Source organism: Haliotis rubra, unplaced genomic scaffold (genome assembly GCF_003918875.1).
Source record: "Haliotis rubra isolate DU_JTF1 unplaced genomic scaffold, ASM391887v1 Scf25, whole genome shotgun sequence".
Lineage (NCBI taxonomy): Eukaryota > Metazoa > Mollusca > Gastropoda > Lepetellida > Haliotidae > Haliotis > Haliotis rubra.
The window spans coordinates 357,890-380,941 of record NW_025766558.1 but is presented as its reverse complement, the minus strand read 5'-3'; the positions used below and the strand labels follow the sequence as shown (position 1 = coordinate 380,941).

The window sequence follows — 23,052 nt, the reverse complement described above, 5'->3', positions numbered from 1 at the left end:
TTTCAGCCTGACTAAGTGACTGTCGATCAGTACTGGGCTACAGCACGACAATGGCGTTACAATGGTGGTGGTTCTTCAGTTTGCGTGGGCTCCGCTTTTCATTTCTTGTCTACCACTGTTGTTTTGGGGCGATACTTTGAAACGAGATAGGATCTAGATACGAACATGGCCGTGACACACATCCCCAGATTCCCAGTGCCACCAGGTTGTCTGGGCGGGGTACGACGACAGCCGCAAGGGGATGTCATGATGACCGCGGATCTCGGGGACGGAAAACCGATCACGGTCTGTCCCGGACAAAGCAGTCCGAGAGTGGTGCAATATGGCTGACCTTTCGACCCCGAAGTAACGCACCGGTGCAAGTGTTTAGTGCCGCTCTTGCTGTAATCACGTTTTCTTCTGACAATTTGAAGTTCATGTCGTCATCGATGTCTCACAGGGCCGTCCATCAAAGAATCTCCACAAGGACCACGTGATCTTTAAATGGTTTTCAATGTGCAATCTGTCCTAATGAGCGGACCGCCGGATAGCGGGACGGGGTGGAGGGGAAGAAGAGGGGGGGGGGGAGAGAGAGATCTGTCATCACCCTGTCTGCACCGTACCCATCTGTGTAGATTTACTGCTACATAGCGCCTCGAATACACACACGTCTTTTACAAGGCACGTGGCATCGATGGCGTCACATTGTTGCATCCAATCTCGACTGACATCTTCACTTCGTAAACCCGAAGTCAGTACTGTCACATTAGCGGTAGCTTATATCAGCCATACATGCATCACCTCAGTAAACATCAATAAACACCGTTACAGTATAACGACATCATGACTTGGAGACCGTGGGAGGTGGACAGCCAGCTGCCCCATGCAGGGCACGTTAGGTCGAATATTTCCAAAACTAATTCAGAGGGTGCTAGTAGTAGTAGTAGTTGTAGTAGTGGTAGTAGTTGTAGTAGTGGTAGTAGTAGTAGTTGTAGTAGTGGTAGTAGTTGTAGTAGTAGTTGTAGTAGTAGTTGTAGTAGTGGTAGTAGTTAGTAGTAGTAGTAGTAGCGGTAGTAGTAGTAGCTGTAGCAGTGGCAGTAGTAGTGGTAGTAGCTGCAGTAGTGGTAGTAGCTGTAGTAGTAGCTTGTAGTAGTAGTAGTAGTAGTAGTAGTAGCAGTGGTAGTAGTAGTAGTAGTAGTAGTAGTGTAGCAGTTGTAGCAGTAGCTGTAGTAGTAGTAGTAGCAGTGCAGTGCAGTAGTAGTAGCTGTAGTAGTGGTAGTAGTAGTGTAGTAGTGGTAGTAGTAGTAGCAGTAGCAGTAGTAGTAGTAGTAGTAGTAGTAGTGGTAGTAGTAGTAGTAGTAGTAGGTAGTAGTAGTAGTAGTAGTAGTAGTAGTAGTAGTGGTAGTAGTAGTAGTAGTAGTAGTAGTAGTAGTAGTAGTAGTAGTAGTAGTAGTAGTAGTAGTAGTAGTAGTGGTGGTGTAGTAGTTGTAGTAGTAGTTGTAGTAGTTGTAGTAGTAGTAGTAGTAGTAGTAGTTGTAGTAGTGGTAGTAGTGGTAGTAGCGGTAGTAGTTGTAGTTGTAGTTGTAGTAGTAGTAGTAGTGGTAATGGTAGGCTTGTCATAAGGCATGTGTTCGATTGCATGGGTGCAACACGATTCCCATTCTGGCTGTCCTACGTGCAATGTCAATGTCGGGGAAATCAGCATATAGGGGTGGATTAATGCCAGACATATGTGCATGGGGGAATCAGCGTATAGGGGTGGATTAATGCCAGACATATGTGCATGGGGAATCAGCATATAGGGGTGGATTAATGCCAGACAAATGTGCATGGGGGAATCAGCGTATAGATGGACCAATGCCAGACATATGTGAATGGGGAATCAGCATATAGGGGTGGATTAATGCCCGACACATGTGCATGGGGAATCAGCATATAGATGGACCAATGCCAGACATATGTGCATGGGGAATCAGCATATAGATGGACCAATGCCAGACATATGTGCATGGGGAATCAGCATATAGGGGTGGATTAATGCCCGACACATGTGCATGGGGAATCAGCATATAGGTGGACCAATGCCAGACATATGTGCATGGGGAATCAGCATATAGGGGTGGATTAATGCCCGACACATGTGCATGGGGAATCAGCATATAGGTGGACCAATGCCAGACACAGACACCTATACGCTGATTCCCCCGGCATGTGTCCACGACCTGCCAGCATACAGGTGGACCAATGCCAGAACATGTTTTTTTAGTAGTATAGGGGAGATCAGCATATAGGTGGACCAATGCCAGAACATGTGGGGGTCCAGCATATAGGTGGACCAATGCCAGAACATGTGGGGGGAATCAGCATATAGGTGGACCAATGCCAGAACATGTTGGGGGCATCAGCATATGGGTGGACCAATGCCAGAACATGTGGGGGAGATCAGCATATAGGCGGACCAATTCCAGAACATGTTGGTGTGTGTGGGGTGGTAGGGGAGAGATCAGCATATAGGTGGACCAATGCCAGAACATGGGGGGGGGGGTTCCAGCATATAGGTGGACCAATGCCAGAACATGTGGGGGAATCAGCATATAGGTGGACCAATGCCAGAACATGGACACCGGACCACCGACATCAATGTCTGGTGCTAGGAACTGGCTACGTCTGCAACACTGCGTGTCTGTGTACCGTGGTTCATTGTCTCCAAACACTCGGTGTCATCTTAACATAGCTTACTATGTCAAACACTCGGTGTCATCTTAACATAGCTTACTATGTCAAACACTCGGTGTGAGCGTACAGTAGTTTACTGTGTCAAGACACGGTGTCCTTGTGCAATGTGTTACTGAGTCGTTGATGATAATAATTTGGTGATTTTATAGAGTCAAAACACTCGGTTTTAAAAATAATTTGTGCCCTGCGGGTGACTCCGTAACCATGGCAACAGCATCATGTGGATCTGTGAGCGTTGTACATCATCGTGGACTGTTGTATTACATTGAGATGACCAGTACCTGACCTCACACGCCACATCGCCGTGACTGACCAGACGGCCTCAAAGCAACAATTAAAAAAGTCATAAGCGTTGACCTGGCGATAAAGTCAACATCTGCCGCACCAGTCAGTAGCGCACAGCGTCCTCTCTCCCCCACCCACCCCTCCGTTAGAATTGGTACGCCACTGAGTAGCGTACATCGTCCCCTCTCCCCCACTGTTTCCCCAACCCCTCCGTTAGAATTGGTTGGTTTGGTTGTTGCATAACGCCGCACCAGCTATATGACGGCGGTCTGTAAATAATCGAGACTGGATCAAGACCATCCAGTGATCAACATCGTGAGCATTGATCTACACAACTGTCATGCCATGACATGCGTCAAATAAGTCAGCGAGCCTGTGTTAGAATTGGTACAACACCGAGTATCGCACACAGTTTCCCTTCTACTTACTGTACCAGATACAAACCGTCAGGTGTTGCTAAGAAGCAGATAGACAGTATTGGCGTCTCATTATCATTATAGACAAACTGTATGGATAACAACTTCTTATAGTGCGTGAGTGTGACGATTCGGTACAGCAGTCTTGCTTGACAACGGTACGAGAATCTGTAAGTTGAAGTTGTCATCCATAAAGTTTGTCTATATTGTACTTCCAATCTTTTAAAATGCCACTCAAAGAAGTCTCATTATCAAATGACAAGAATAAAGAACAGGTTTCTGTAGCAATCGGTGGTAACGAGCCATACACCCTTTCAATCCACGTTTTGGCACAGATGGAGCACTATATGGGTTTAAGTGTTCAGTGCATGGCAATCACAAAAAGGGCGATCAGACAAAAAAATTGTCCTATTTCACCATGAGCATTAGACATGTAAGAGAATTGTGTACAGCAGAAGACAGACTGCAGCATTAACTGGTGTTGTTAATAAGACACCAGTACAGGTACTCAGATTGAGGGGCTGGATCTCAGGTCATCTCATCCTGTTCTCACGCGGTGGAGTTTTCTTATCTTAGATAACTGACCAGAGACGGAGTAACACATGACCCAACTGCCAGTCACGGGTCGCGGTCACTTGTTGCGTGACGGTGTGGGGGGCGCTGGGCCGGAACGCCGACTGACCTGGGTCACTTATGTCCCCATCGTTCACCCCTGGCTGACCGCCACGTTATTACGCTGGGCTGAACACGCTTTTCAACTTTTATGACATATTGGCAAACGTTAATCCTTCTGGGGCCATTAAAGTCCGATTGAAGGTGAGTGTTTGTGCCCCGATCTAGGGAGATGGTCATCGCGGCGAGGTGCTGAAAGAGAGGGCGAATTCCTCCCTTGTTTAAAGTTCACCGTCAGTTTGGTTGTAACAAAGCGCATGTGAACAAATAAAGCGGTATGAACTTTGTGAGAAGATGGTTTTCATGTCTGCACTGGACACGTCACTGGTTAGACCACCGAACACAACCTCTGTATGTTACACAGAATTTCAGCTGCCATTTAATAGAAATTAGTTTTTATTCAGCTAATTCAGTTTCTTCTCAAGTTCCATTCAAATCCAACTGCGTATGAAGCGAAATCAGTAATCCTCGGTGAAGACAATGAGAGAGCATCTGACCGTCTGGCCTCGTCTGACCCGCCTTGTGCAATACTTACAAATCACGATAGGCTTCCCACGGTACCGTAGTCTGTTTGCACATGCGCAATATGGCTTCATCCTATGCAAATTAGCGGGTTCAGTGAGTGGTCAGCAGGTCGCAGCAGCCCTTTGTTCCATCATGCTAATTACGCAACCATGCAGCTGATACGGAAATGGGCGTGGTTTGTGGGGGGAGTGGGGAGGGCATGTCCCTAACCCCCGGACTGGCCTTGCCCCCGGGACGAACACTGTGGAAACTAACACCAAGAAAATATCCTTAGTATAAATATAACCACATTCTGGTAATGGTCGATAATGGTCGATAATATAAAATATTTATAGTTGTTCTAACGTTAGTTACTGGATAGCCGTAAGCCGGTGGTGATTGTAGACAGCCAACCCAGCAGTTGAAGAACGGGACCTTAAGACCAAGAAAGTATCCTTAGTTCTGTACGGTGCTTTATTAAAAATCCTCGATAATATCCAGGGTATACGTTCCGATAAATCCCCATCGAGTATACCCTGGAGATTATCGAGGATGTATTAAACAGTCACCCCATTGTTCATTTCCTCCCACTCTCGGTACATGTTCCTATGATGTAGACAACTCATGTTAAGGAACACCCACAATGGAGGCTGTGTTACAATACCCACCAGACAAGAACAGATTCACTAATAGATTAACAAGTCCCAAACATCTTCTATAACCCTTGGTCATTTAAACATCTATCTATCAGTATATATATAGAATATTGTCACTGTTTCTCCATGGAACCTTTGTACAATGAATATCTTGCATCTTGTGTCTTACTACAGATGTATTAGACAGACTACAGGTGTATGAAAGAATCGGAATACATTAACTCATCTTGAGTATTTTGTGTTAGAAACCAGAAATGTTCTTTTACATTGCAAAGATTCCTTTACAGATTACACTGCCATAGATCCATGTAGCGCCACCAACTCTAAAAGACCAGTTCAAAGCTGCTACAGCAGCCATTACCCAGAACACAGAATTTATTGCGGGTCGGTTTCCGAAAGTTGTGAATTTTAAAAGGCTGGTTAGTAATTTTCTATTAGAGAGGGGGCAAGTTATTAGTTTGTTCCCAATGCTGGAACAAGTGAACTGTTCCCTCTTCTCGCCCTGACAGACACCAGTGGACCAACACTATCGTCCATCACTATAGCAGACGTGGGCGAGGAAGGGAAAAGATGGGTGTATCGTTTATTACAGCAACACGCTGTTTATCGCTGTTGTCATGACAACTCACCATGCACGCGACCCGGGCCCCAAAGGAGTTGTAAACATGCTTGTGTTTGATTTCAAAACCCTGCACGGTCCAAATGAACCCGCACTGACCAAGGTATAACCCAAGTTAACCCGTATTGGCCAAGGTATAACCAAAGTTCATCTTAGTTTTCAATGTTATTACATGTTAACTTATTTAAGTCACATTTCGGTTGAAATGCGTCGCTCATACCTACTGAACTCTGTGGGAGTTCTCTGGTTAGATACCCCTGAGTGACGTGATCATTTAAGCTGATTAGTTCCTGGTATTTATTTAATCTTCAATATAACATTTCAATGAGTGAAATGAACAAGGTATTGACAGCATGTATACATTTAAATCTTTCGATTATTTATACAAAACTTTCGAACCAGCAATGCAACTTGGGTGATGACTTTTCATCTCTGCTGTTCAGCACGTTTTTGGATTTCTTCTTCTTGTCGTTTTAGATGAGGTGACATTTAGGCCAGTTGTTTCATCCAGGTAGCTATGTTATCTCTACGATTAACATTGAGTAGCGCAGTTTATAGCTTGTCAACTCTGGCTGCCAGAAATGTAACCTCGATTGACCAAGGTCATTCAAATACAGTTAAAATATCGATTGCACATAATGTTACACAATTGCAGTGGCCGGACCCGCCTTCACTGACCATCAGGTTATCGTAATGGACACCAAGTGGCACGGGGCGCGTGGCGTGTCGTAATGTGACTGTGTAGTAGATAGAAGATAGGTGCGAGCTGATTCTGACCTGAACTCTTGACCCCTGTCCTGGTTTCAAAGGGGGATATACGCCAAAAACTGTTAAGAACACGGAAATGCTGGACGTGATCAGATAGCTTTGTAAATATTCCCATTCATCTGCTGAAGGAGCAAGAATCAGCTCTGAAACGTCGCATAAAGAAGTTGCTATCCATAAAAAACATGTCATGTATTCGTAATCAGGTAGGTTTGAGTGACGGGTCACGGTGACCTGCAATAGTGTACCCCGTCATGTAGGATATATCGTCACGTAGAGGTAGCATACATCTCTCTCACTCACTCACTCACTCACTCACTCACTCACTCACACACACACACACACACACACACACACACACACACACCAAAACAAACGTTACCCATCCACCTGTATGAATTACTTAAAAACTATCAAAGATATGTTAGAAGGTATTAGTTTACAAGAAATTAAGCTTAACAACACAGCTTTAAGCAAATCACGAAAAAAATAAGTTAGAAGGTATTAGTTTACAAGAAAGCTTAACAACACAGCTTTATGCAAATCACGAAACAATTTCTCAAATGCATTCATATTGCATCTTTTTCAGAGGAATTAAATTGTCCTATCTTCGACCATGCTGAAATAAACCAATAACAGTGATTTAGATGTCCAAAAGAAAGGTTGAAATAAAATTCTGCCCTGAGACAAAGATAAACAATTTAAAGTCATCAATTTTCAACTATTAAAACAAGAAACGACTGTTGTAGAGTGTGTAAAATTATAAAAGAATCATTCCTATGCTTTCAGTCTTTTAAAATATTTCTGCTGATTTGCATTAGTGAAAATAAGTAAAAAATGTCTTTGATATTGTGAAGAAGTGTTTAGGAACATCTAAAATTATCTTTGTTAACATTTTTGCTTGCCAAGTAATATTTGTCCATTTTCTATTTACAAATAGCAACATCAATCGCCAAAATGTAGCAATATTCAAGCAGTATTTGCATTCATTTCACGTGTAGAATGATTCTATAAGGTATAAAGAGAGAGTAGAATGCATGTTATGGTATAAAAGTACGACAAATATGCCACGATTAACAGCTGAAGAGAGAGAAAGAGCCATTGGTATGGTGCAGATGGGATCGACATACAATGCTGATGCCAACGCCCTCTGATGCCACCGTATCACGATTATAAGACGTATTCAGCGGGTATCCTCCCAAAACTTCCACATCCCAAAACTTCCACATCTTATAACAACAACATTCCTGGTTGACTGCACACACTTTAGCATACTGATTACCCCAGTCTGTAATGGTTTAACCCGTTAATTAGTAACGAATACAAACAATGACTAAGTAATAAATTATATATCCAAGATTTCACCCGCACATTTGGCAGTCATAACCCTGTCACTCTGTACTGTTGTTGGAGCATGTGGACGGTTCCGTAGAAGAACACGGCTGTGATAGGGCCGTTACGGTAGCGACATTATATACCGTCACAGTGTCACTGCAGTAACATGCAGTCTTTACCTGTTTTTCGATGGCAGGGACATCCATAAGTAAATCTTTTGCCTATTAAATATTCTTTAAACATTCTGCTAATATCTGACTGACAAATTTCATTAAATTATCTTTTAAAGTAAACACAAAAACTTGCTATTATTACAAATGTCACTACAGTTATTGTGCCACTACCATAACAATTAATGGTCCATACCATAACATTATCAATTTCCTTATTTAATTAAAATTGATTTATGTGTTTATGCCTGGATTTGGTATATTACTTTATATTTGCAAATCAGAATTGAAAGGAATTATTAGGCTTGTTGGCCCATTTTAAGCAATAAATATAAAATTTCAAAACTCATTAGCCATGTTTTATCTTAAATCTACATATCTTAATATACATGTACCTTAAACGTAGGTTAAGCTTGCATAATTTATGTTTTGCATTTGTATATTCAGAGTACTATGAACGTAAACAACAACATTTCAAGGTAATACAAGAAAACAAAATTTACATTTTTGCCTACATGAAATATGCACGAATTTATATTAATATATTTCAGATTTATTAACTATTATATATATTTCTACTTGTTGTCATTATCAGTTGTTTCAGTTCAGTGCACTTCCCGGGCTATCCTATTACATAAAAAGGGGTGATGAGGAGTTGTTGTTTTAACAATGTGTAGTAGTATTGGGATGTGGAAGTTTTGGGATATAACCATTCAGCGCTATCTAATTGATAAATATGAACGTAAGCGGAAGAATATCTATGCTTGCTTCATCGATTTAAAAAAGCCAGGGACACAGATGACAGAAATCTGTTGCTCAACAAACTAAATATACATGAAATTAATGGTAACATGTTACCGTCCATATGCTCCATGTACTCAAATGTGAAATATCAGCTAAAAACACAACAAGGGTTGTCTATGCCGTTTGCATCAAACACCGGTGTTCGATATGGATGTACATTATCACCAACACTCTTTAATATATTTATAAACGATATACATTTATATCTACAACCAGAAATACTAGGACTAAAACTGAATAATATTCAAATATGCCATTTATTATTTGCTGATAATATCTTGTTATTATCAGATTCACCCCTTAAATCTCAAATGCTATTGAACAATGTATCACGATATTGCACCATAAATAACCTACAAATTAACCATGATAAATCCAAAGTAGTTATCCACGGAAAGAACAAAAAATGCAGCAAAAACTTTTATTGTTATTATTGAAATTTATGTAATGTACATCATTAATATGTGAAATGTATCTGTATATCTATATCTGTGTACCTAATATGTTTACATTTGTTTTATATAGAATATTGCAACTGTTCCCTCGTGGAATGCTGTGCAATAAATATCTTATCTTATCGATCTTATGTCATGTTGGATACACCTCCTTCTCTCTCTCTCTCTTTCTCTCTCTCTCTCTCTCTCTCTCTCTCTCTCTCTCTCTCTCTCTCTCTCTCTCTCTCTCTCTCTCTCTCTCTCTCTCACACACACTCACTCACTCCACACTCTCTCTCCCCCAACAGAATCTGAAACTATGACAAACATGCAATTAAATCCTTCCTCTGAAGTGCACACCAAGCATTGTTCGAAAACTTCATGTATCATCATATACTTTGCCCCTGAGTTTTGGGTAGAGGAAATATTATAAAAAGAAAGGGGGTGTCTTTTCCCGCCGATCAGATGTATGTGAAATGTTTTAAAAACCTACTCATTGAATGTATCAATGTAAACAAACAGAAAAACAAACTAGAATCCCGTCTGCTGTCAGATGACAGCTTGTAACGGAAGATTTGCCGGCCGATTCTTTCAGTATCGCAGGTCTCTTAAATTTGCTCGTCCAGCAGAGTATTCTCCCCTTAAAAACTCTCTTTTCGAGTGAAACTATGTTAGTGCAGAAAGGAAGCGCCAAGATGAGACTCAAACAGAAAGATGGGGAGGGTTGCCTCGATAAAGTAGAGATAAAAAGATTGTGGGAACTGAATTGTAAAGAGAGTTTCAACGTCATATGTGTTGGCAGTCTCTTCAGGTGATGACAAAAAGCCGTGACCACGTTTTTTACTTCATAGAATCAGCTGATCAGTTTGTTGACAAGCCAAGTGTGGTGCACACTAAGTTAGTCATTAACAATTTTTAACCAGTTGAAGGTCAGTGTTTAGAGGTTCACTTCTCTGTTGCAGACAGAATGGCATGGCCGTGGTCACAGGCGGAGAGGATGCGATTGTGCGCTGTTACAACCTAACACCATCCGGAAGTCTGGCTGCCCAGGTCCCACAGGTAGGCAACAACAGAACCTATGTAAGATCACTGCAGCCAGCAGGGTTACTGGCCATGTACATTCCCTTCCTACAGGTAGGCAACAACTGAACCTATGTCAGTGTTTAAAACTCACAAAATTCCAAGCCAAACAGCCGGACTGGTAACTTTAAAAAATTACCAGTTCGGATACAAACTTGCCTGTCCGATTTTCAACAATGAAAAAAAATCAGGTATACCGAGTTTAGGTATACTGACAGTAAATGTGTTGTGATTGGTTATTGTAAAATGAACTGTCCAATAGTAAACATAATTATCATAAATACCTTAAACACCTCAAACTGACGACAAGAGAACCTGTCTGATATTATGAAGTATTTACTGTTAGGGGTAAAAACATCTACCAGACCACCGGACAGGCTACTTTTGAAATCTGACCGTCTGAGATGAAAATAGACCATTCTGGACGATCGGGCAGGCGGGAATTTTAAACGCTGACTATGTAAGATCACGCTAGCCAGCAGGGTTACTGGCCATGTCAGTTCCCTTCCTACAGGTAGGCAACAACTGACCTATCCTGACACATGGATCCTTTTAAGACATGAAGCAATTATATTCAAGACAAGTCTTACAAATCCAGAAAATCGGATTCTTTTACCTAAATAAGATGGCGGTTCCCCATTTAATCCAGATTCAAGGTTTAACTTATTTAGCCTGTTGATTTTTTTCAGGTTACGTTGGAGACCAAGAGTGGCCCCATTCAGACCATGGTTATTCATGACATGACCAAGTTCTATAACAATGATCTGATCGTGGGCTGACTCCCTGGGCAGCCTGACTGTCATATGTAACCAACAGATCCTTAGTCGGCAGAACGTCTCCCCCTGCAGCATCAACACCCTCCAGGTATACCACGACACAGCAGGGACATCGTCAGTCGTCATGTGTAATGACTCAGGGCTGGTGTCAGCAGTGCTGCCCTCTAGTGAGCAGTGGAGGGTTGATCTCAACAGCAGTCAAAGTGTCCCTGTGGTAAGCATCAGATATGAAAACAGTCACAGCGATTTACCTTGAGCTACAAAACTTGGGATCAAGGCCACTACCAATGATTAATTTTAGTGTCCTGTAAAGTAATGAAATAGTGGTGTGATCGCTTCCTGTAAGATTTGATAATTATTTCAAAGTATCTGTCTATTTCTTGTAAAAATTCTGTAAAATGAATATTACTTTGTACCCCAGGATGTGATATTCTCCTTTCTGCATCATGTAATCCATGATCTGGCATTGCTGTACATGTATTGTGTAAAATGAATATTACTCTGTACCCCAGGATGTGATATTCTCCAAGTGACAGGTCCAGTTAACTTCATTAAATAGGGTAGCAGAGAATGTTATTAATGTTGCTGCTCGCTGCCTAAAAGCCCGAATCGGAAACATTAAACCATCTGTAGCTTCGTTTTTAAAGAAAGTTAGGACATTGCTGATGATTTCTCGACACTGAGATGTCAAATGGAGACCTGTATCGGCTGTTCGGACATGTTGACAATCAACTGACAAAGGTGCACCTCTTCACAATAATAGACCCAACCAGTTGTGACACGGTCACGCAATGCATTAGTATTCACTTGATCAGGTCAAGCTGAACAAGCTGTAGCTGTGATGGTGATGTAGCGGTGATGTTGATGTAGCAGCAATGTTGATGTAGCTGTGATGTTGTTTCACAGAGTTCAGTCTCCCATCTGGTAGTGACATCTCTACTGACAGCGGAGCTGGTCGACCAGCATGGCCGGGAGTGCAACTATGTCCTGGTAGCTGACAATGCTGGTCACATCTTCATCCTCAACCAGGGCGTGGTCGTCATGGTGCTCACTGCACCAGCACCAGTCACCGCGGTGAGTTACCCACTTGATGCTGCAGTGAGTTATACACTCGACACTGTGGTGAGATATACACTAGACACCTTGGTGAGTTATACACTAGACACGGTGGTGAGTTACCCACTTGATGCTGCGGTGAGTTACTGGACACTGTGGTGAGTTACCCACTGGACATGTGGTGAGTTATACACTAGACATGGTGGTGAGTTATACACTAGACATGGTGAGTTATACACTAGACACTGTGGTGAGTTATACACTAGACACGGTGGTGAGTTACCCACTTGATGCTGTGGTGAGTTATACACTGGACACTGTGGTGAGTTATACACTAGACACTGTGGTGAGTTATACACTAGACATGGTGGTGAGTTACCCACTGGACACTGTGGTGAGTTACCCACTGGACGCTGTGGTGAGTTATACACTAGACACCTTGGTGAGTTATACACTAGACACCTTGGTGAGTTATACACTGGACACTGTGGTGAGTTATACACTAGACATGGTGGTGAGTTACCCACTGGACACTGTGGTGAGTTATACACTAGACATGGTGGTGAGTTATACACTAGACATGGTGGTGAGTTATACACTAGACATGGTGAGTTATACACTAGACATGGTGGTGAGTTACCCACTTGATGCTGCGGTGAGTTATACACTCGACACTGTGGTGAGTTATACACTAGACATGGTGGTGAGATACCCACTGGACGCTGTGGTGAGTTACACATTCAACACGTCTGTGATGTAATGAAAAATGGCAAATTTTCAAAAACCTATGCCCACTCTGCATTTCTCCTTGTTTTGTTCCCTGAGTGGAAATCTGTCAGACCTGCTTCAAGTTTGAAAAGAACTCATGACATACATCCAAGGGGTGGTTGCCATGGAGACCTCTTGGTGAGGGTCACAAGAAAAGAAATTGTACACTAGACATGTTGGTGACAATTAGACAGGTTAAACATCTGTAAGGTGGTACTGGTGTCATTCAAACATCCTGGATATAAGATTTGATGATAGATTAACTTCATCATTACTCATTTAGGAATTTAACATCATGATTTGTCAGTTGCCATTGGTTTATAATCCAAAGACGTCCACTTGCGTGCCTCTACGTGTCAATGCTCTGTGTCATGACATCAAGTTACAACTGATAACTGATGCCACTTGGAGCAAGCAAGCCGAACATCAAGATATTCACTAAAACTTAGAGTCTGTAGGTTTTGATCTTGTAATGATCAATGTTGCATGTGTTGTTATGTCTCCCCACAAAGGGTCGGGAGACATATTGTATTTTGTTGAGTATCCGTCGGGCGTTAGCAAATGCTCCTATTGTATCCTTTTGGGGTTTGAGTTTTTCAATTTTATATTTTCTTCTTTTCAACATAACTCTAAAACTACTTGAACAATCTTCACCAAATTTGCTATACTGCCCCTCCATATCATGTAGATGTGCCTTTTGGGGGTTTGAACTTTACTTTCAATTTTTGTTTTGTTTTGGTTCTTGATTAGATTCCTGTGAAAAGTTAGATCCATAACTTAATGTGATAAAATTGGATTTTGATTTCAGCATTTGTTGAAATATTTATTGACTAGAGGACAACTCTGTGACTGAAAAACAACAGATTCATTCATGCATTTCGAAATAGAATCACTTAGAATTCTGAATGTTTTGTAAAATATAACTATGGAGTTGTTGATTTGTTGATAAGCAATTAAGTTCAATTGAATATAAAAATATTAACTGAAGACTTTACAAACATAATAACATTTTATCAATACTATGTATTTTCATACTTAGAGCTTTTGAAATGAAGGAATCAAATGAATTGTTTGAGGTCTCAACGTTGACAAAAAGATCTGTTTATACGAGTAAGAACACTTTCTAGTTAGCACAGTGTTCAGGATACTAGGAGCTGGAACGTTTACACACTACTACCCACTAGTGGTGTTCCGATTAATTGAAATAATCGAAGATTGATCGCAGTGACCAAACGACCAAGCAATCGATCACATTTTCTCATAATCGAACATAAACGATTTTGGAACTACTGTTTTAGTCGTTGAAAAACTTGACATTGGAACATATCTTAGAAGTGGTCAGGGCCTGAAAACGTGTTTAATTCTTAGAAAACTCATTTCACTAAAAGCCATGACTGAATATTTCTCTAAGACTCAAGGAAGTTTATGTTCATGATATATTTTTAGTCATCACTTTAAAGTAGCAAGTTGCATCATGTTATACATATCTGCAATAACAACCTGGATAGGAAACTCTGAAACGCTAACCAATTTTTTTCGATATTGTTGTTGGTACCATCAATTTGAGATTTCAACCACTCCCAACACTTTGTACAGAGATGCCAACCACTCCCATTGGTAATGAAGCTAAAAACTCTATAGAATATTTGTAAGATCAATTGTGAGATTTCAAGTATGCCCAGAAATTGCCCAGGCTAAATCTAACTAGGGGACCCCACCGGGTTCCCAAAACGCCCCCAGCCCCTCTCAACCTCGGCACTTTCAGGGCTCAGGAATTGCTTTTAGCAAGGCATGACTCCGCTTTCATTTGATTCAGGGTTGGCATCTCTGTATGTATCTCAAAGTACACCCTGCTAAGAACACTTGTAACTCATAGTACTCCCAGTTAATGATATTGGAACTCACAGTATCCTCTTACAGTGATATGTGTAGATCATGAACTTAAATCCAGTGACTGTGCTGTTTTTCATCAGATGTGTAAAGGTCGCTTTGTGGCAGCAGACAAGTTGGATCTCTCATCCCCTGGGAAAGATGCTCCTCCCCTTCCAGCAGTCACCTCCAAACACTGCCACCAGGTGGCTCTAGGAACACAAACAGGAGCCATCTATCTCCTCCACAGTTTTACTGTAAGTCAACCCTTATTGCGTTGGGTCTCTGTTATGAGATATGTGCTCTTTCTGTAATCATATAATAGCTTCACATGAGAACCTAATGTTATGTTTGCTCATTAAGGAGGACTAGATTTCAAGGTCAGCTTCTTCGCTCTTTGTTGGCTGACAAACAACAGTATTTTAGTGGATGCCAATTATAGCTAAACCAAATAATGATAGTTATGCCATCTGTTGTCAGATAACTGTGGATGAATTTGCCAATGCACAGAGTAAGGTGAGCAACATGACCACACTGAATCGTCCAGATTCCGACACGGACATCCTGCTGTGCTGTGGGCAGTTCAACCACCTCAATGCCTACCATGATGGCCAGGTGAGCTTCTCATCTAGCTATGTGGCTGTATCTAGCCTGTATCTTAGTGCCAATGTGGCTGTATCTAGCCTCTCTGTTAGTGCCAGTGTGGCTGTATCTAGCCTCTATCTTAGTGCCAGTGTGGCTGTATCCAGCCTCTATCTTAGTGCCAGTGTGGCTGGATCTAGCCTCTATCTTAGTGTCAGTGTGGCTGTATCTAGCCTCTATCTTAGTGTCAGTGTGGCTGTATCTAGCCTCTATCTTAGTGCCAGTGTGGCTGTATCTAGCCTCTATCTTAGTGCCAGTGTGGCTGTATCTAGCCTCTATAGCCTCTATCTTAGTGCCAGTGTGGCTGTATCTAGCCTCTATCTTAGTGCCAGTGTGGCTGTATCCAGCCTCTATCTTAGTGCCAGTGTGGCTGTATCCAGCCTCTATCATAGTGCCAGTGTGGCTGGATCTAGCCTCTATCTTAGTGCCAGTGTGGCTGTATCTAGCCTCTATCTTAGTGCCAGTGTGGCTGTATCTAGCCACTAATTATCTCCCGCAACGCATTTAGCGGGGGGTATTAAAATGGACTCCGTCCGTCCGTCCGTGCACATTTGTCTTTTCCGGAGCAGAACTCTAAAACCGTTCAATATTTCTTCACCAAACGTGGCACATAGATAGATCTGGTGGTGTACTGGTGCCTTTTGGTAGTTTTGGAATTCCCAATAAACTATTTTTGGCTTTTGCGTGGCAACAAGTTTGACTTAGCCTGAAATTGGTGGTAGTGCTCTTTTCCGGAGCAGAACTTTAAAAAACCTTTCAATACTCTCCTTCCACTTTTCTATATACACACCTAAATATTTGACATAATCATAACTTGTAGACATAATCATGAAGAGTATTTTGCCATTGCGGGGGATATTGATGACTTTGTCTTCTTGTTTACATTTTTAGTGCCAGTGTGGCTGTATCTGGCCTACAGTGCAGGTGGTGGGGTAGCCTAGTGATTAAAGGGTTTGCTTGTCACACCGAAGACCTGGGCCCGATTCCCCACATGGGTACAATGTGTGAAACCCATTTCTGGTGTTGCTAAAAGCGGCTTAATACCATACTCACTCACTCACTCACTCACTCTATTTTATTGCCAGTGTGGCTGTATCTAGCCTTTGTCTCATGAAAAACAACTCTTTGCTTGCTCTACATATGAGTTTGTGGTTTGTACAACAAAATGAAGTAACCGTTCAACTGAATGTACTGAAGTCAGTGATTTTGATATATGGATTCTTATACACTCGCATAACAAATACTCAAGACTCAAAAATACAGAACATTGGTGGCTTGAATTCTGGAATGTGAAGACCAAGGAATACCAACCGTGGGATTCATATCTTGAATGAGCAGTATTTTGGTTTTCATTCAATTTCCATGGAAATATATCCTAGTATGGTCAGTAGGTATTCCTGTATGAATGTCCTGTTATTCCTGTTTCAGCTGGTGGCTGAGTTCCCAACACCCGACTGGATCCACACCCTGGCTGTGGCAGACATTGACAGTGATGGAGTTCCAGAGGCAGTAGTTGGTTGTCTAGATCACTCCATGCATGCGATCAAAATACTAACTTGATGCTGGGCAGTGATGTACTGCCATCTGGGACGATAATGTAAGGCAAACGTTGTGACATAAACATGCCCAAAGAGGATCAGTAGAAGAAGTTTACTGTCGTCACAGTGACAAGGAAAGAACAATGTCTGAAAGTATGGTGGCCAAGTACGGTTGATGTGAAGCAATCCTGCTGACGCGAACGAATGACATCATGCGAGAGAGTTGCGTGTAATATATATGTAGGACTGACACCTTGCCTCATGGAGAGAGATCTGGGGAACCGCATTCCATGTCTGAGGACGGATACATTCAAGTTGCTAGATTGGGAAGCCATAATCAATGTTGTTCCCTTTCATCCAGTGATTGTCAACTGTGCAGGGATCTTGCAGGCTGGGGCTACACATGAACATTGTCAACTGAGCAGGGATCTTGCAGGCTGGGGCTACACATGAACATTGTCAACTGAGCAGGCATCTTGCAGGCTGGGGCTACACATGAACATTGTCAACTGAGCAGGGATCTTGCAGGCTGGGGCTACACATGAACATTGTCAACTGTGCAGGGATCTTGCAGGCTGGGGCTACACATGAACATTGTCAACTGAGCAGGGATCTTGCAGGCTGGGGCTACACATGAACATTGTCAACATTGTCAACTGAGCAGGCAGGATCTTGCAGGCTGGGGCTACACATGAACATTGTCAACTGGATCTCGCAGGGGGATCTTGCAGGCAGGATGGGGCTACACATGAACATTGTCAACTGAGCAGGATCTTGCAGGCTGGGGCTACACATGAACATTGTCAACTGAGCAGGGATCTTGCAGGCTGGGGCTACACATGAACATTGTCAACTGAGCAGGGATCTTGCAGGCTGGGGCTACACATGAACATTGTCAACTGAGCAGGGATCTTGCAGGCTGGGGCTACACATGAACATTGTCAACTGAGCAGGGATCTTGCAGGCTGGGGCTACATTGTCATGAACATTGTTGTCAACTGAGCAGGGATCTTGCAGGCTGGGGCTACACATGAACATTGTCAACTGAGCAGGGATCTTGCAGGCTGGGGCTACATGAACATTGTCAACTGAGCAGGGATCTTGCAGGCAGGCTGTCAACTGGGGATCTTGCAGGCTGGGGCTACATGAACATTGTCAACTGAGCAGGGATCTCTGCAGGCTGGGGCTACACATGAACATTGTCAACTGAGCAGGATCTTGCAGGCTGGGGCTACACATGAACATTGTCAACTGAGCAGGGATCTTGCAGGCTGGGGCTACACATGAACATTGTCAACTGAGCAGGGATCTTGCAGGCTGGGGCTACATGAACATTGTCAACTGAGCAGGGATCTTGCAGGCTGGGGCTACATGAACATTGTCAACTGAGCAGGATCTTGCAGGCTGGGGCTACACATGAACATTGTCAACTGAGCAGGATCTTGCAGGCTGGGGCTACACATGAACATTGTCAACTGAGCAGGGATCTTGCAGGCTGGGGCTACACATGAACATTGTCAACTGAGCAGGGATCTTGCAGGCTGGGGCTACACATGAACATTGTCAACTGAGCAGGGATCTTGCAGGCTGGGGCTACACATGAACATTGTCAACTGAGCAGGGATCTTGCAGGCTGGGGCTACACATGAACATTGCTCTAAGTCCAGTACTGCTGGACACGTCCAGCAAGTTCCACTGACGTGCTGACCATCTTCTGCGTGCCTGGAGATGTCCAGATTTATGTTCTGATGTCAGATTGGCCTCCAGGTGGGGTGCATCACAGGGATGCTGTAGATGCTGAGACGTCGGTTGCCAGGAGTTGCATTGGTGGATGCACTGCATGGTTCGAATCTGTATGTCTTGGCAAGAGATGACAGGGTGGTCAGCCATTACAGGAACGTTCTCCAGTACGCGAAGTCGAGCTGCATTGTACCAGGGTCAAGAATTCCTATGGCTCAACGTCACTTTGGAGTAGCATAGTGAAAACTCAAAACATTCTAAAATGGTGTGTTGTTCCACTTTAAAAGATTGCTTGACTGACGATAACATGTCATTAGCCTTTTATAGAGAAATATATTTCTTCCAAAAGATATACAGTACCAATGATATTTGGTTGGTTGATTATGATCAAGCTTTTTCATAAACTTTTTTCCTTTTTCGAATTCAAAACTCCATTTTTTTATTTGTGAGGAAAATCCATGGCACAAAATCTTTAGCCTTTGAATACATGTTCTACATTGTACTAAAACCACTACTGTGTATCTCACCTGTGTTGGAATAGGTCTGCATGACTGCGTGGGTTCAACAGGTGACATGGTACAGTCATCATTCCCTGACTACAATACAAATGTTTGATTGGGACGCTGCTGTGATATGGCTGCTATACTGTAATATGAGCTCCCACAATCTGATCTGCCAGCTGGTCCTGATCTCTGCTCATCATTACTTTGTAGTGTGTTGTGTGATATACATGGAAGGTTGAAGAAAAACTCTATGAGCGTCGCTGTGTAGTCAAAACTCACTCACTAAATCCTGTGATTTATATGAATGGTGTTTTCAGAACCAAAGCAAAGAAAACAAATAAATCTCTATGGAAACTTTAATGTCTTCTGGCTCAATAAATATGGTGACCCTGTGAGTGGTGTGGCTGTTCTGTACTTCTTCATAGTGGTGGTCCAATCGATTGAAATAATCGAAGATTGGTCGTAATGACTAAACGACCAAGCAATCGATCACATTTTGTCATAATCGAACACAAACAATTTTGGAACACTTGTTTGCATTGACAATATTTATCAAAAGGTTGGTTTTGTTTGTTTTTCGTTTCAGAAGCACTACAAGCTCGTTCCAAGTCATGATTAATATTTATCTTGAAGACTCCAGGAAATTTATGTTCCTAACATATTAGTTATCCTTTAAAGACATGAAATTTGCCAAAACAACCGAAAGAACTAAATGTTTTTCTTTTATTTTGTGTACATTAACAAACATAACCAGGACAATTTGATAAATAACACTAACCAACTATTTTCGATGATTGATCGGTTGTAATGACCAATCATCAATTATAAGATTTTAACCAATTCCCAACACTACTGCTTCAGTTAGACTGGTATCGTAACAGGGTAGAAACCTTTATAAGCAACAGATGAAACTGTCCACAACCCGATGGACCAGACACATTGCCAGTGATGATGATGATTAGACATAATTAACATGTGGTCAACAGTATGGTAGCATTTACAATCAATAAGTGGCATGTACTCGAAGATAAGACTGGTATCATGGTCCTCGTCTCTCGGTCCAGCCCATCTTGCCATAATAGCAGGACTGCTGACCACTGAAATCGTTCAATAGTGTAGGGTATATCTATCACAGTAGCTCTGTCAGTCCATGGTGAAGATACGCGAGGCAATATCGTCAATGACCCAGTCGATTCCTTCCAGAAGGTGCTGGCCTGTCACGGCACTGCAGTCTTGAATCAGCCAGTGATGTGTCTTGATGTTATCCAGCTCCAGAGCCTGATACACAAAACACCAGTAACCATGGTAATATGGCACAACAGGCCTGCACAGAACCACACATCAACTACCATTGGTCGTTCTTGTATTCAATAAACATGATTCAATTGTCACTTACAGCATAGAGATGATGACAAACAACATATGAGAGAGGCCATACGTACCACCCGGATTTCATCTGATGTCAGTGCACCAGGCAAGTCCTGCTTATTTGCGAACACCAGAAGGGTTGCTCCAGCAAGTCTCTGAAACAGAAAACAATGACATATACACAAAGAAAATATACATGCTGAAACAAAACCTGACCATGCTGACAACACAAAACACTCCTTGTGGAAATTGTTTATATAATCACCAACTCTTAACTCTTCAGTAAGCATCTAGAACTAATCATTGCTACCTGTTGAATGTTGTGCTGTTTGAACTATTATACGTTGAACCTGTAGATTCAGTAAACATGGTAAGGCACAGAGGTGTTTAAGGGGTAGACTTGTACTAGATTTAGTGCTACAAGCAGCTTATTCCAGAATTATCCGCCATAGACAGTATTGTGAAACTTTCTAGCATTAAGTTGTTAGGTATATAAGGTATATTAGGTATATATCTCACATGACATCATAAGTTATCAGATGACCAGCATTGTGTCTGTGATGATCGTTATACCCAGCCTAGATCTAGTCATAAGTTGGACCATCCCAAGCCTCTTCATATACCACACTCCAGTTGCCCTTCCAAAGCCTCAACATACTCCAGTCGCCTATCCCAAGTTTCAATCTCCCATACAAAGCATCGACATACACCAGTAGCCCATCCCAAGTCTCCATCTACTCCAGTAGCCTATCCAGAAGCTGATCTACCACTGACCTCCTCCAGAAGCAGTGCCTGCAGCTCCTGCTTACAGTCCTGCAGCCTCATCCTATCAGCACTGTCCACAACCCAGATCAGGCCATCAGTGCTTTCAAAGTAGTTCCGCCAGTATGAGCTCAAAGATTTCTGTCCACCCACATCCCAGACATTTAGTTTAAACCTGGAATGAAAAAACATCCATGATTCTACTCCAATTCATTCAACAACCAACTTCTGTTACTAACTGTTATGGAAACAAAAACCTTGACTAGGACAAAATGTCCCCAAACAACAGGGAGTGAGTGGGTTCAGCTGAAAATACAAAGATTAATGTATTTCAAGGTATGACGACATACAAGAGCCAAAAGTGTCAAGTCATCATCATTACCACTTTGTAAAACCAATAATCACTGTTATAGTGCAAACATATAATGAATGAAGATGAAAATGGGATTAGAACCCAACTATGCACCACAAATTACAGTTCCTTGCACCATCCACTGTACAATCTGTGATCTATAGTACGGGATTGCATTCTGTAAACTTTCTGCTATAATGTTTTGGTAATAAAAACAAGCATTTCAGACACACCTACCCTCTATGTTCTAATGTCTTGATGTTGAAGCCAAGCGTTGGAGATATTGTGTCAATGTCTTCACCGTTGAATTTCTTCAGGATGGTCGTCTTCCCAGCATTGTCCAAGCCTCTGATTTCAGTGAAGGAATTTTAGCATAATGTCAACAGTTCTACTTATGCTGAACTACTGACCCCAGTTAACACAGCTTGCTCATAGTTTGATCCCCTTATGTCTGTGGGTGTTTTCAGGTTTTCATTTCTTTTAATCAAAATAATATAGACTGCTGTTTATGTGAAGGTAGCAGCACATGGAGTAATCCCACAGATGCCATCCGGGGAGTACTGCACTTAACCCTTAACCCTAAACCCTAACCCTAAGGATCGTAAAGGGTGCCTAACCCTAGGATCGTAAAGGGTGCCATACCCTAACCCTAAAGATCGTAAAGGGAGCAGCGAGGGCTGCGCCCGGTAAAGTGCATTCTAGCCGCCATCCGTACCTTATCAGGCTTGGGTTAACCTCAGGTGGTCACAGTATCAGAAATTGGATCGGAAGGTCCGTAGTTCGAATTCCATCAGGGCACTCTCAAATATTGCAGCAACATGATCAAGAGGGGTTTGTCATTTTGGTTACCCACTATAATGTGTGTGGTAATCAAATAACTTTTGGAATTTTACAGTATCATCAATGTGTCACTGAACATGTGACAACGAAAGCGTCTTAAAACGGCATCAGACAAGTTCAGTCAGATTTCGATGTAAATATAAACTAAATCATTGCAAAAAGGATACAGCATAAGTAGACGAACTTCTTTTTCTTTCTGCTTCATTTTCTTCAAAATTGTCAACAGTCCCATTTTTGATTTGATGTAAACACCCAATAAATAACATCTAAGTTGCAGTCATTCTTCGTGAATCATAGCTATTTTGAAAGAGAACTCTCTCGACTTGGAGGAGTGAACATAATGGGTGTATGTAAATAGAATATATACGGAATACGGAATAATA

General features: G+C 42.2%; 2 protein-coding genes across 2 annotated transcripts; one reads left to right on the top strand and one right to left on the bottom strand.

The window, feature by feature from the left end:
- The first annotated feature begins 10,051 nt into the window (after nt 1-10,051).
- On the top strand, nt 10,052-17,737 carry LOC124279337. The gene is given in 8 exon segments (XM_046715148.1): nt 10,052-10,186; nt 10,338-10,434; nt 11,145-11,228; nt 11,230-11,445; nt 12,138-12,305; nt 15,029-15,181; nt 15,405-15,539; nt 16,995-17,737. Coding segments are annotated over 8 exon segments (1,101 nt in total). The 5' UTR covers nt 10,052-10,070; the 3' UTR covers nt 17,127-17,737.
- A 2,466-nt stretch (nt 17,738-20,203) lies between these two features.
- Nucleotides 20,204-23,004, bottom strand: LOC124279338 (ADP-ribosylation factor-like protein 2). The gene is made up of 5 exons (XM_046715149.1): nt 22,837-23,004; nt 22,067-22,177; nt 21,490-21,652; nt 20,790-20,870; nt 20,204-20,625 (listed from the first exon to the last, which is right to left on the bottom strand). The coding sequence occupies exons 1-5, from the start codon at nt 22,899-22,901 to the stop codon at nt 20,491-20,493; spliced, it is 555 nt and encodes a 184-aa protein (XP_046571105.1). The 5' UTR covers nt 22,902-23,004; the 3' UTR covers nt 20,204-20,490.
- Between the last annotated feature and the right edge of the window lie 48 nt (nt 23,005-23,052).

Bases quoted from the DNA above. Each gene is read 5' to 3' on its own strand.
- LOC124279338 (XM_046715149.1), bottom strand. From the start codon at position 22,901: ATGGGACTGTTGACAATTTTGAAGAAAATGAAGCAGAAAGAAAAAGAA. The intron at 22,178-22,836 runs GTATCCTTTTTG...CACTGAAATCAG, and splicing joins GAAGTTCGTCTACTTATGCT to AGGCTTGGACAATGCTGGGA. The intron at 20,871-21,489 runs GTCAGTGGTAGA...TTTCTGTTTCAG, and splicing joins AGGCACTGCTTCTGGAGGAG to AGACTTGCTGGAGCAACCCT.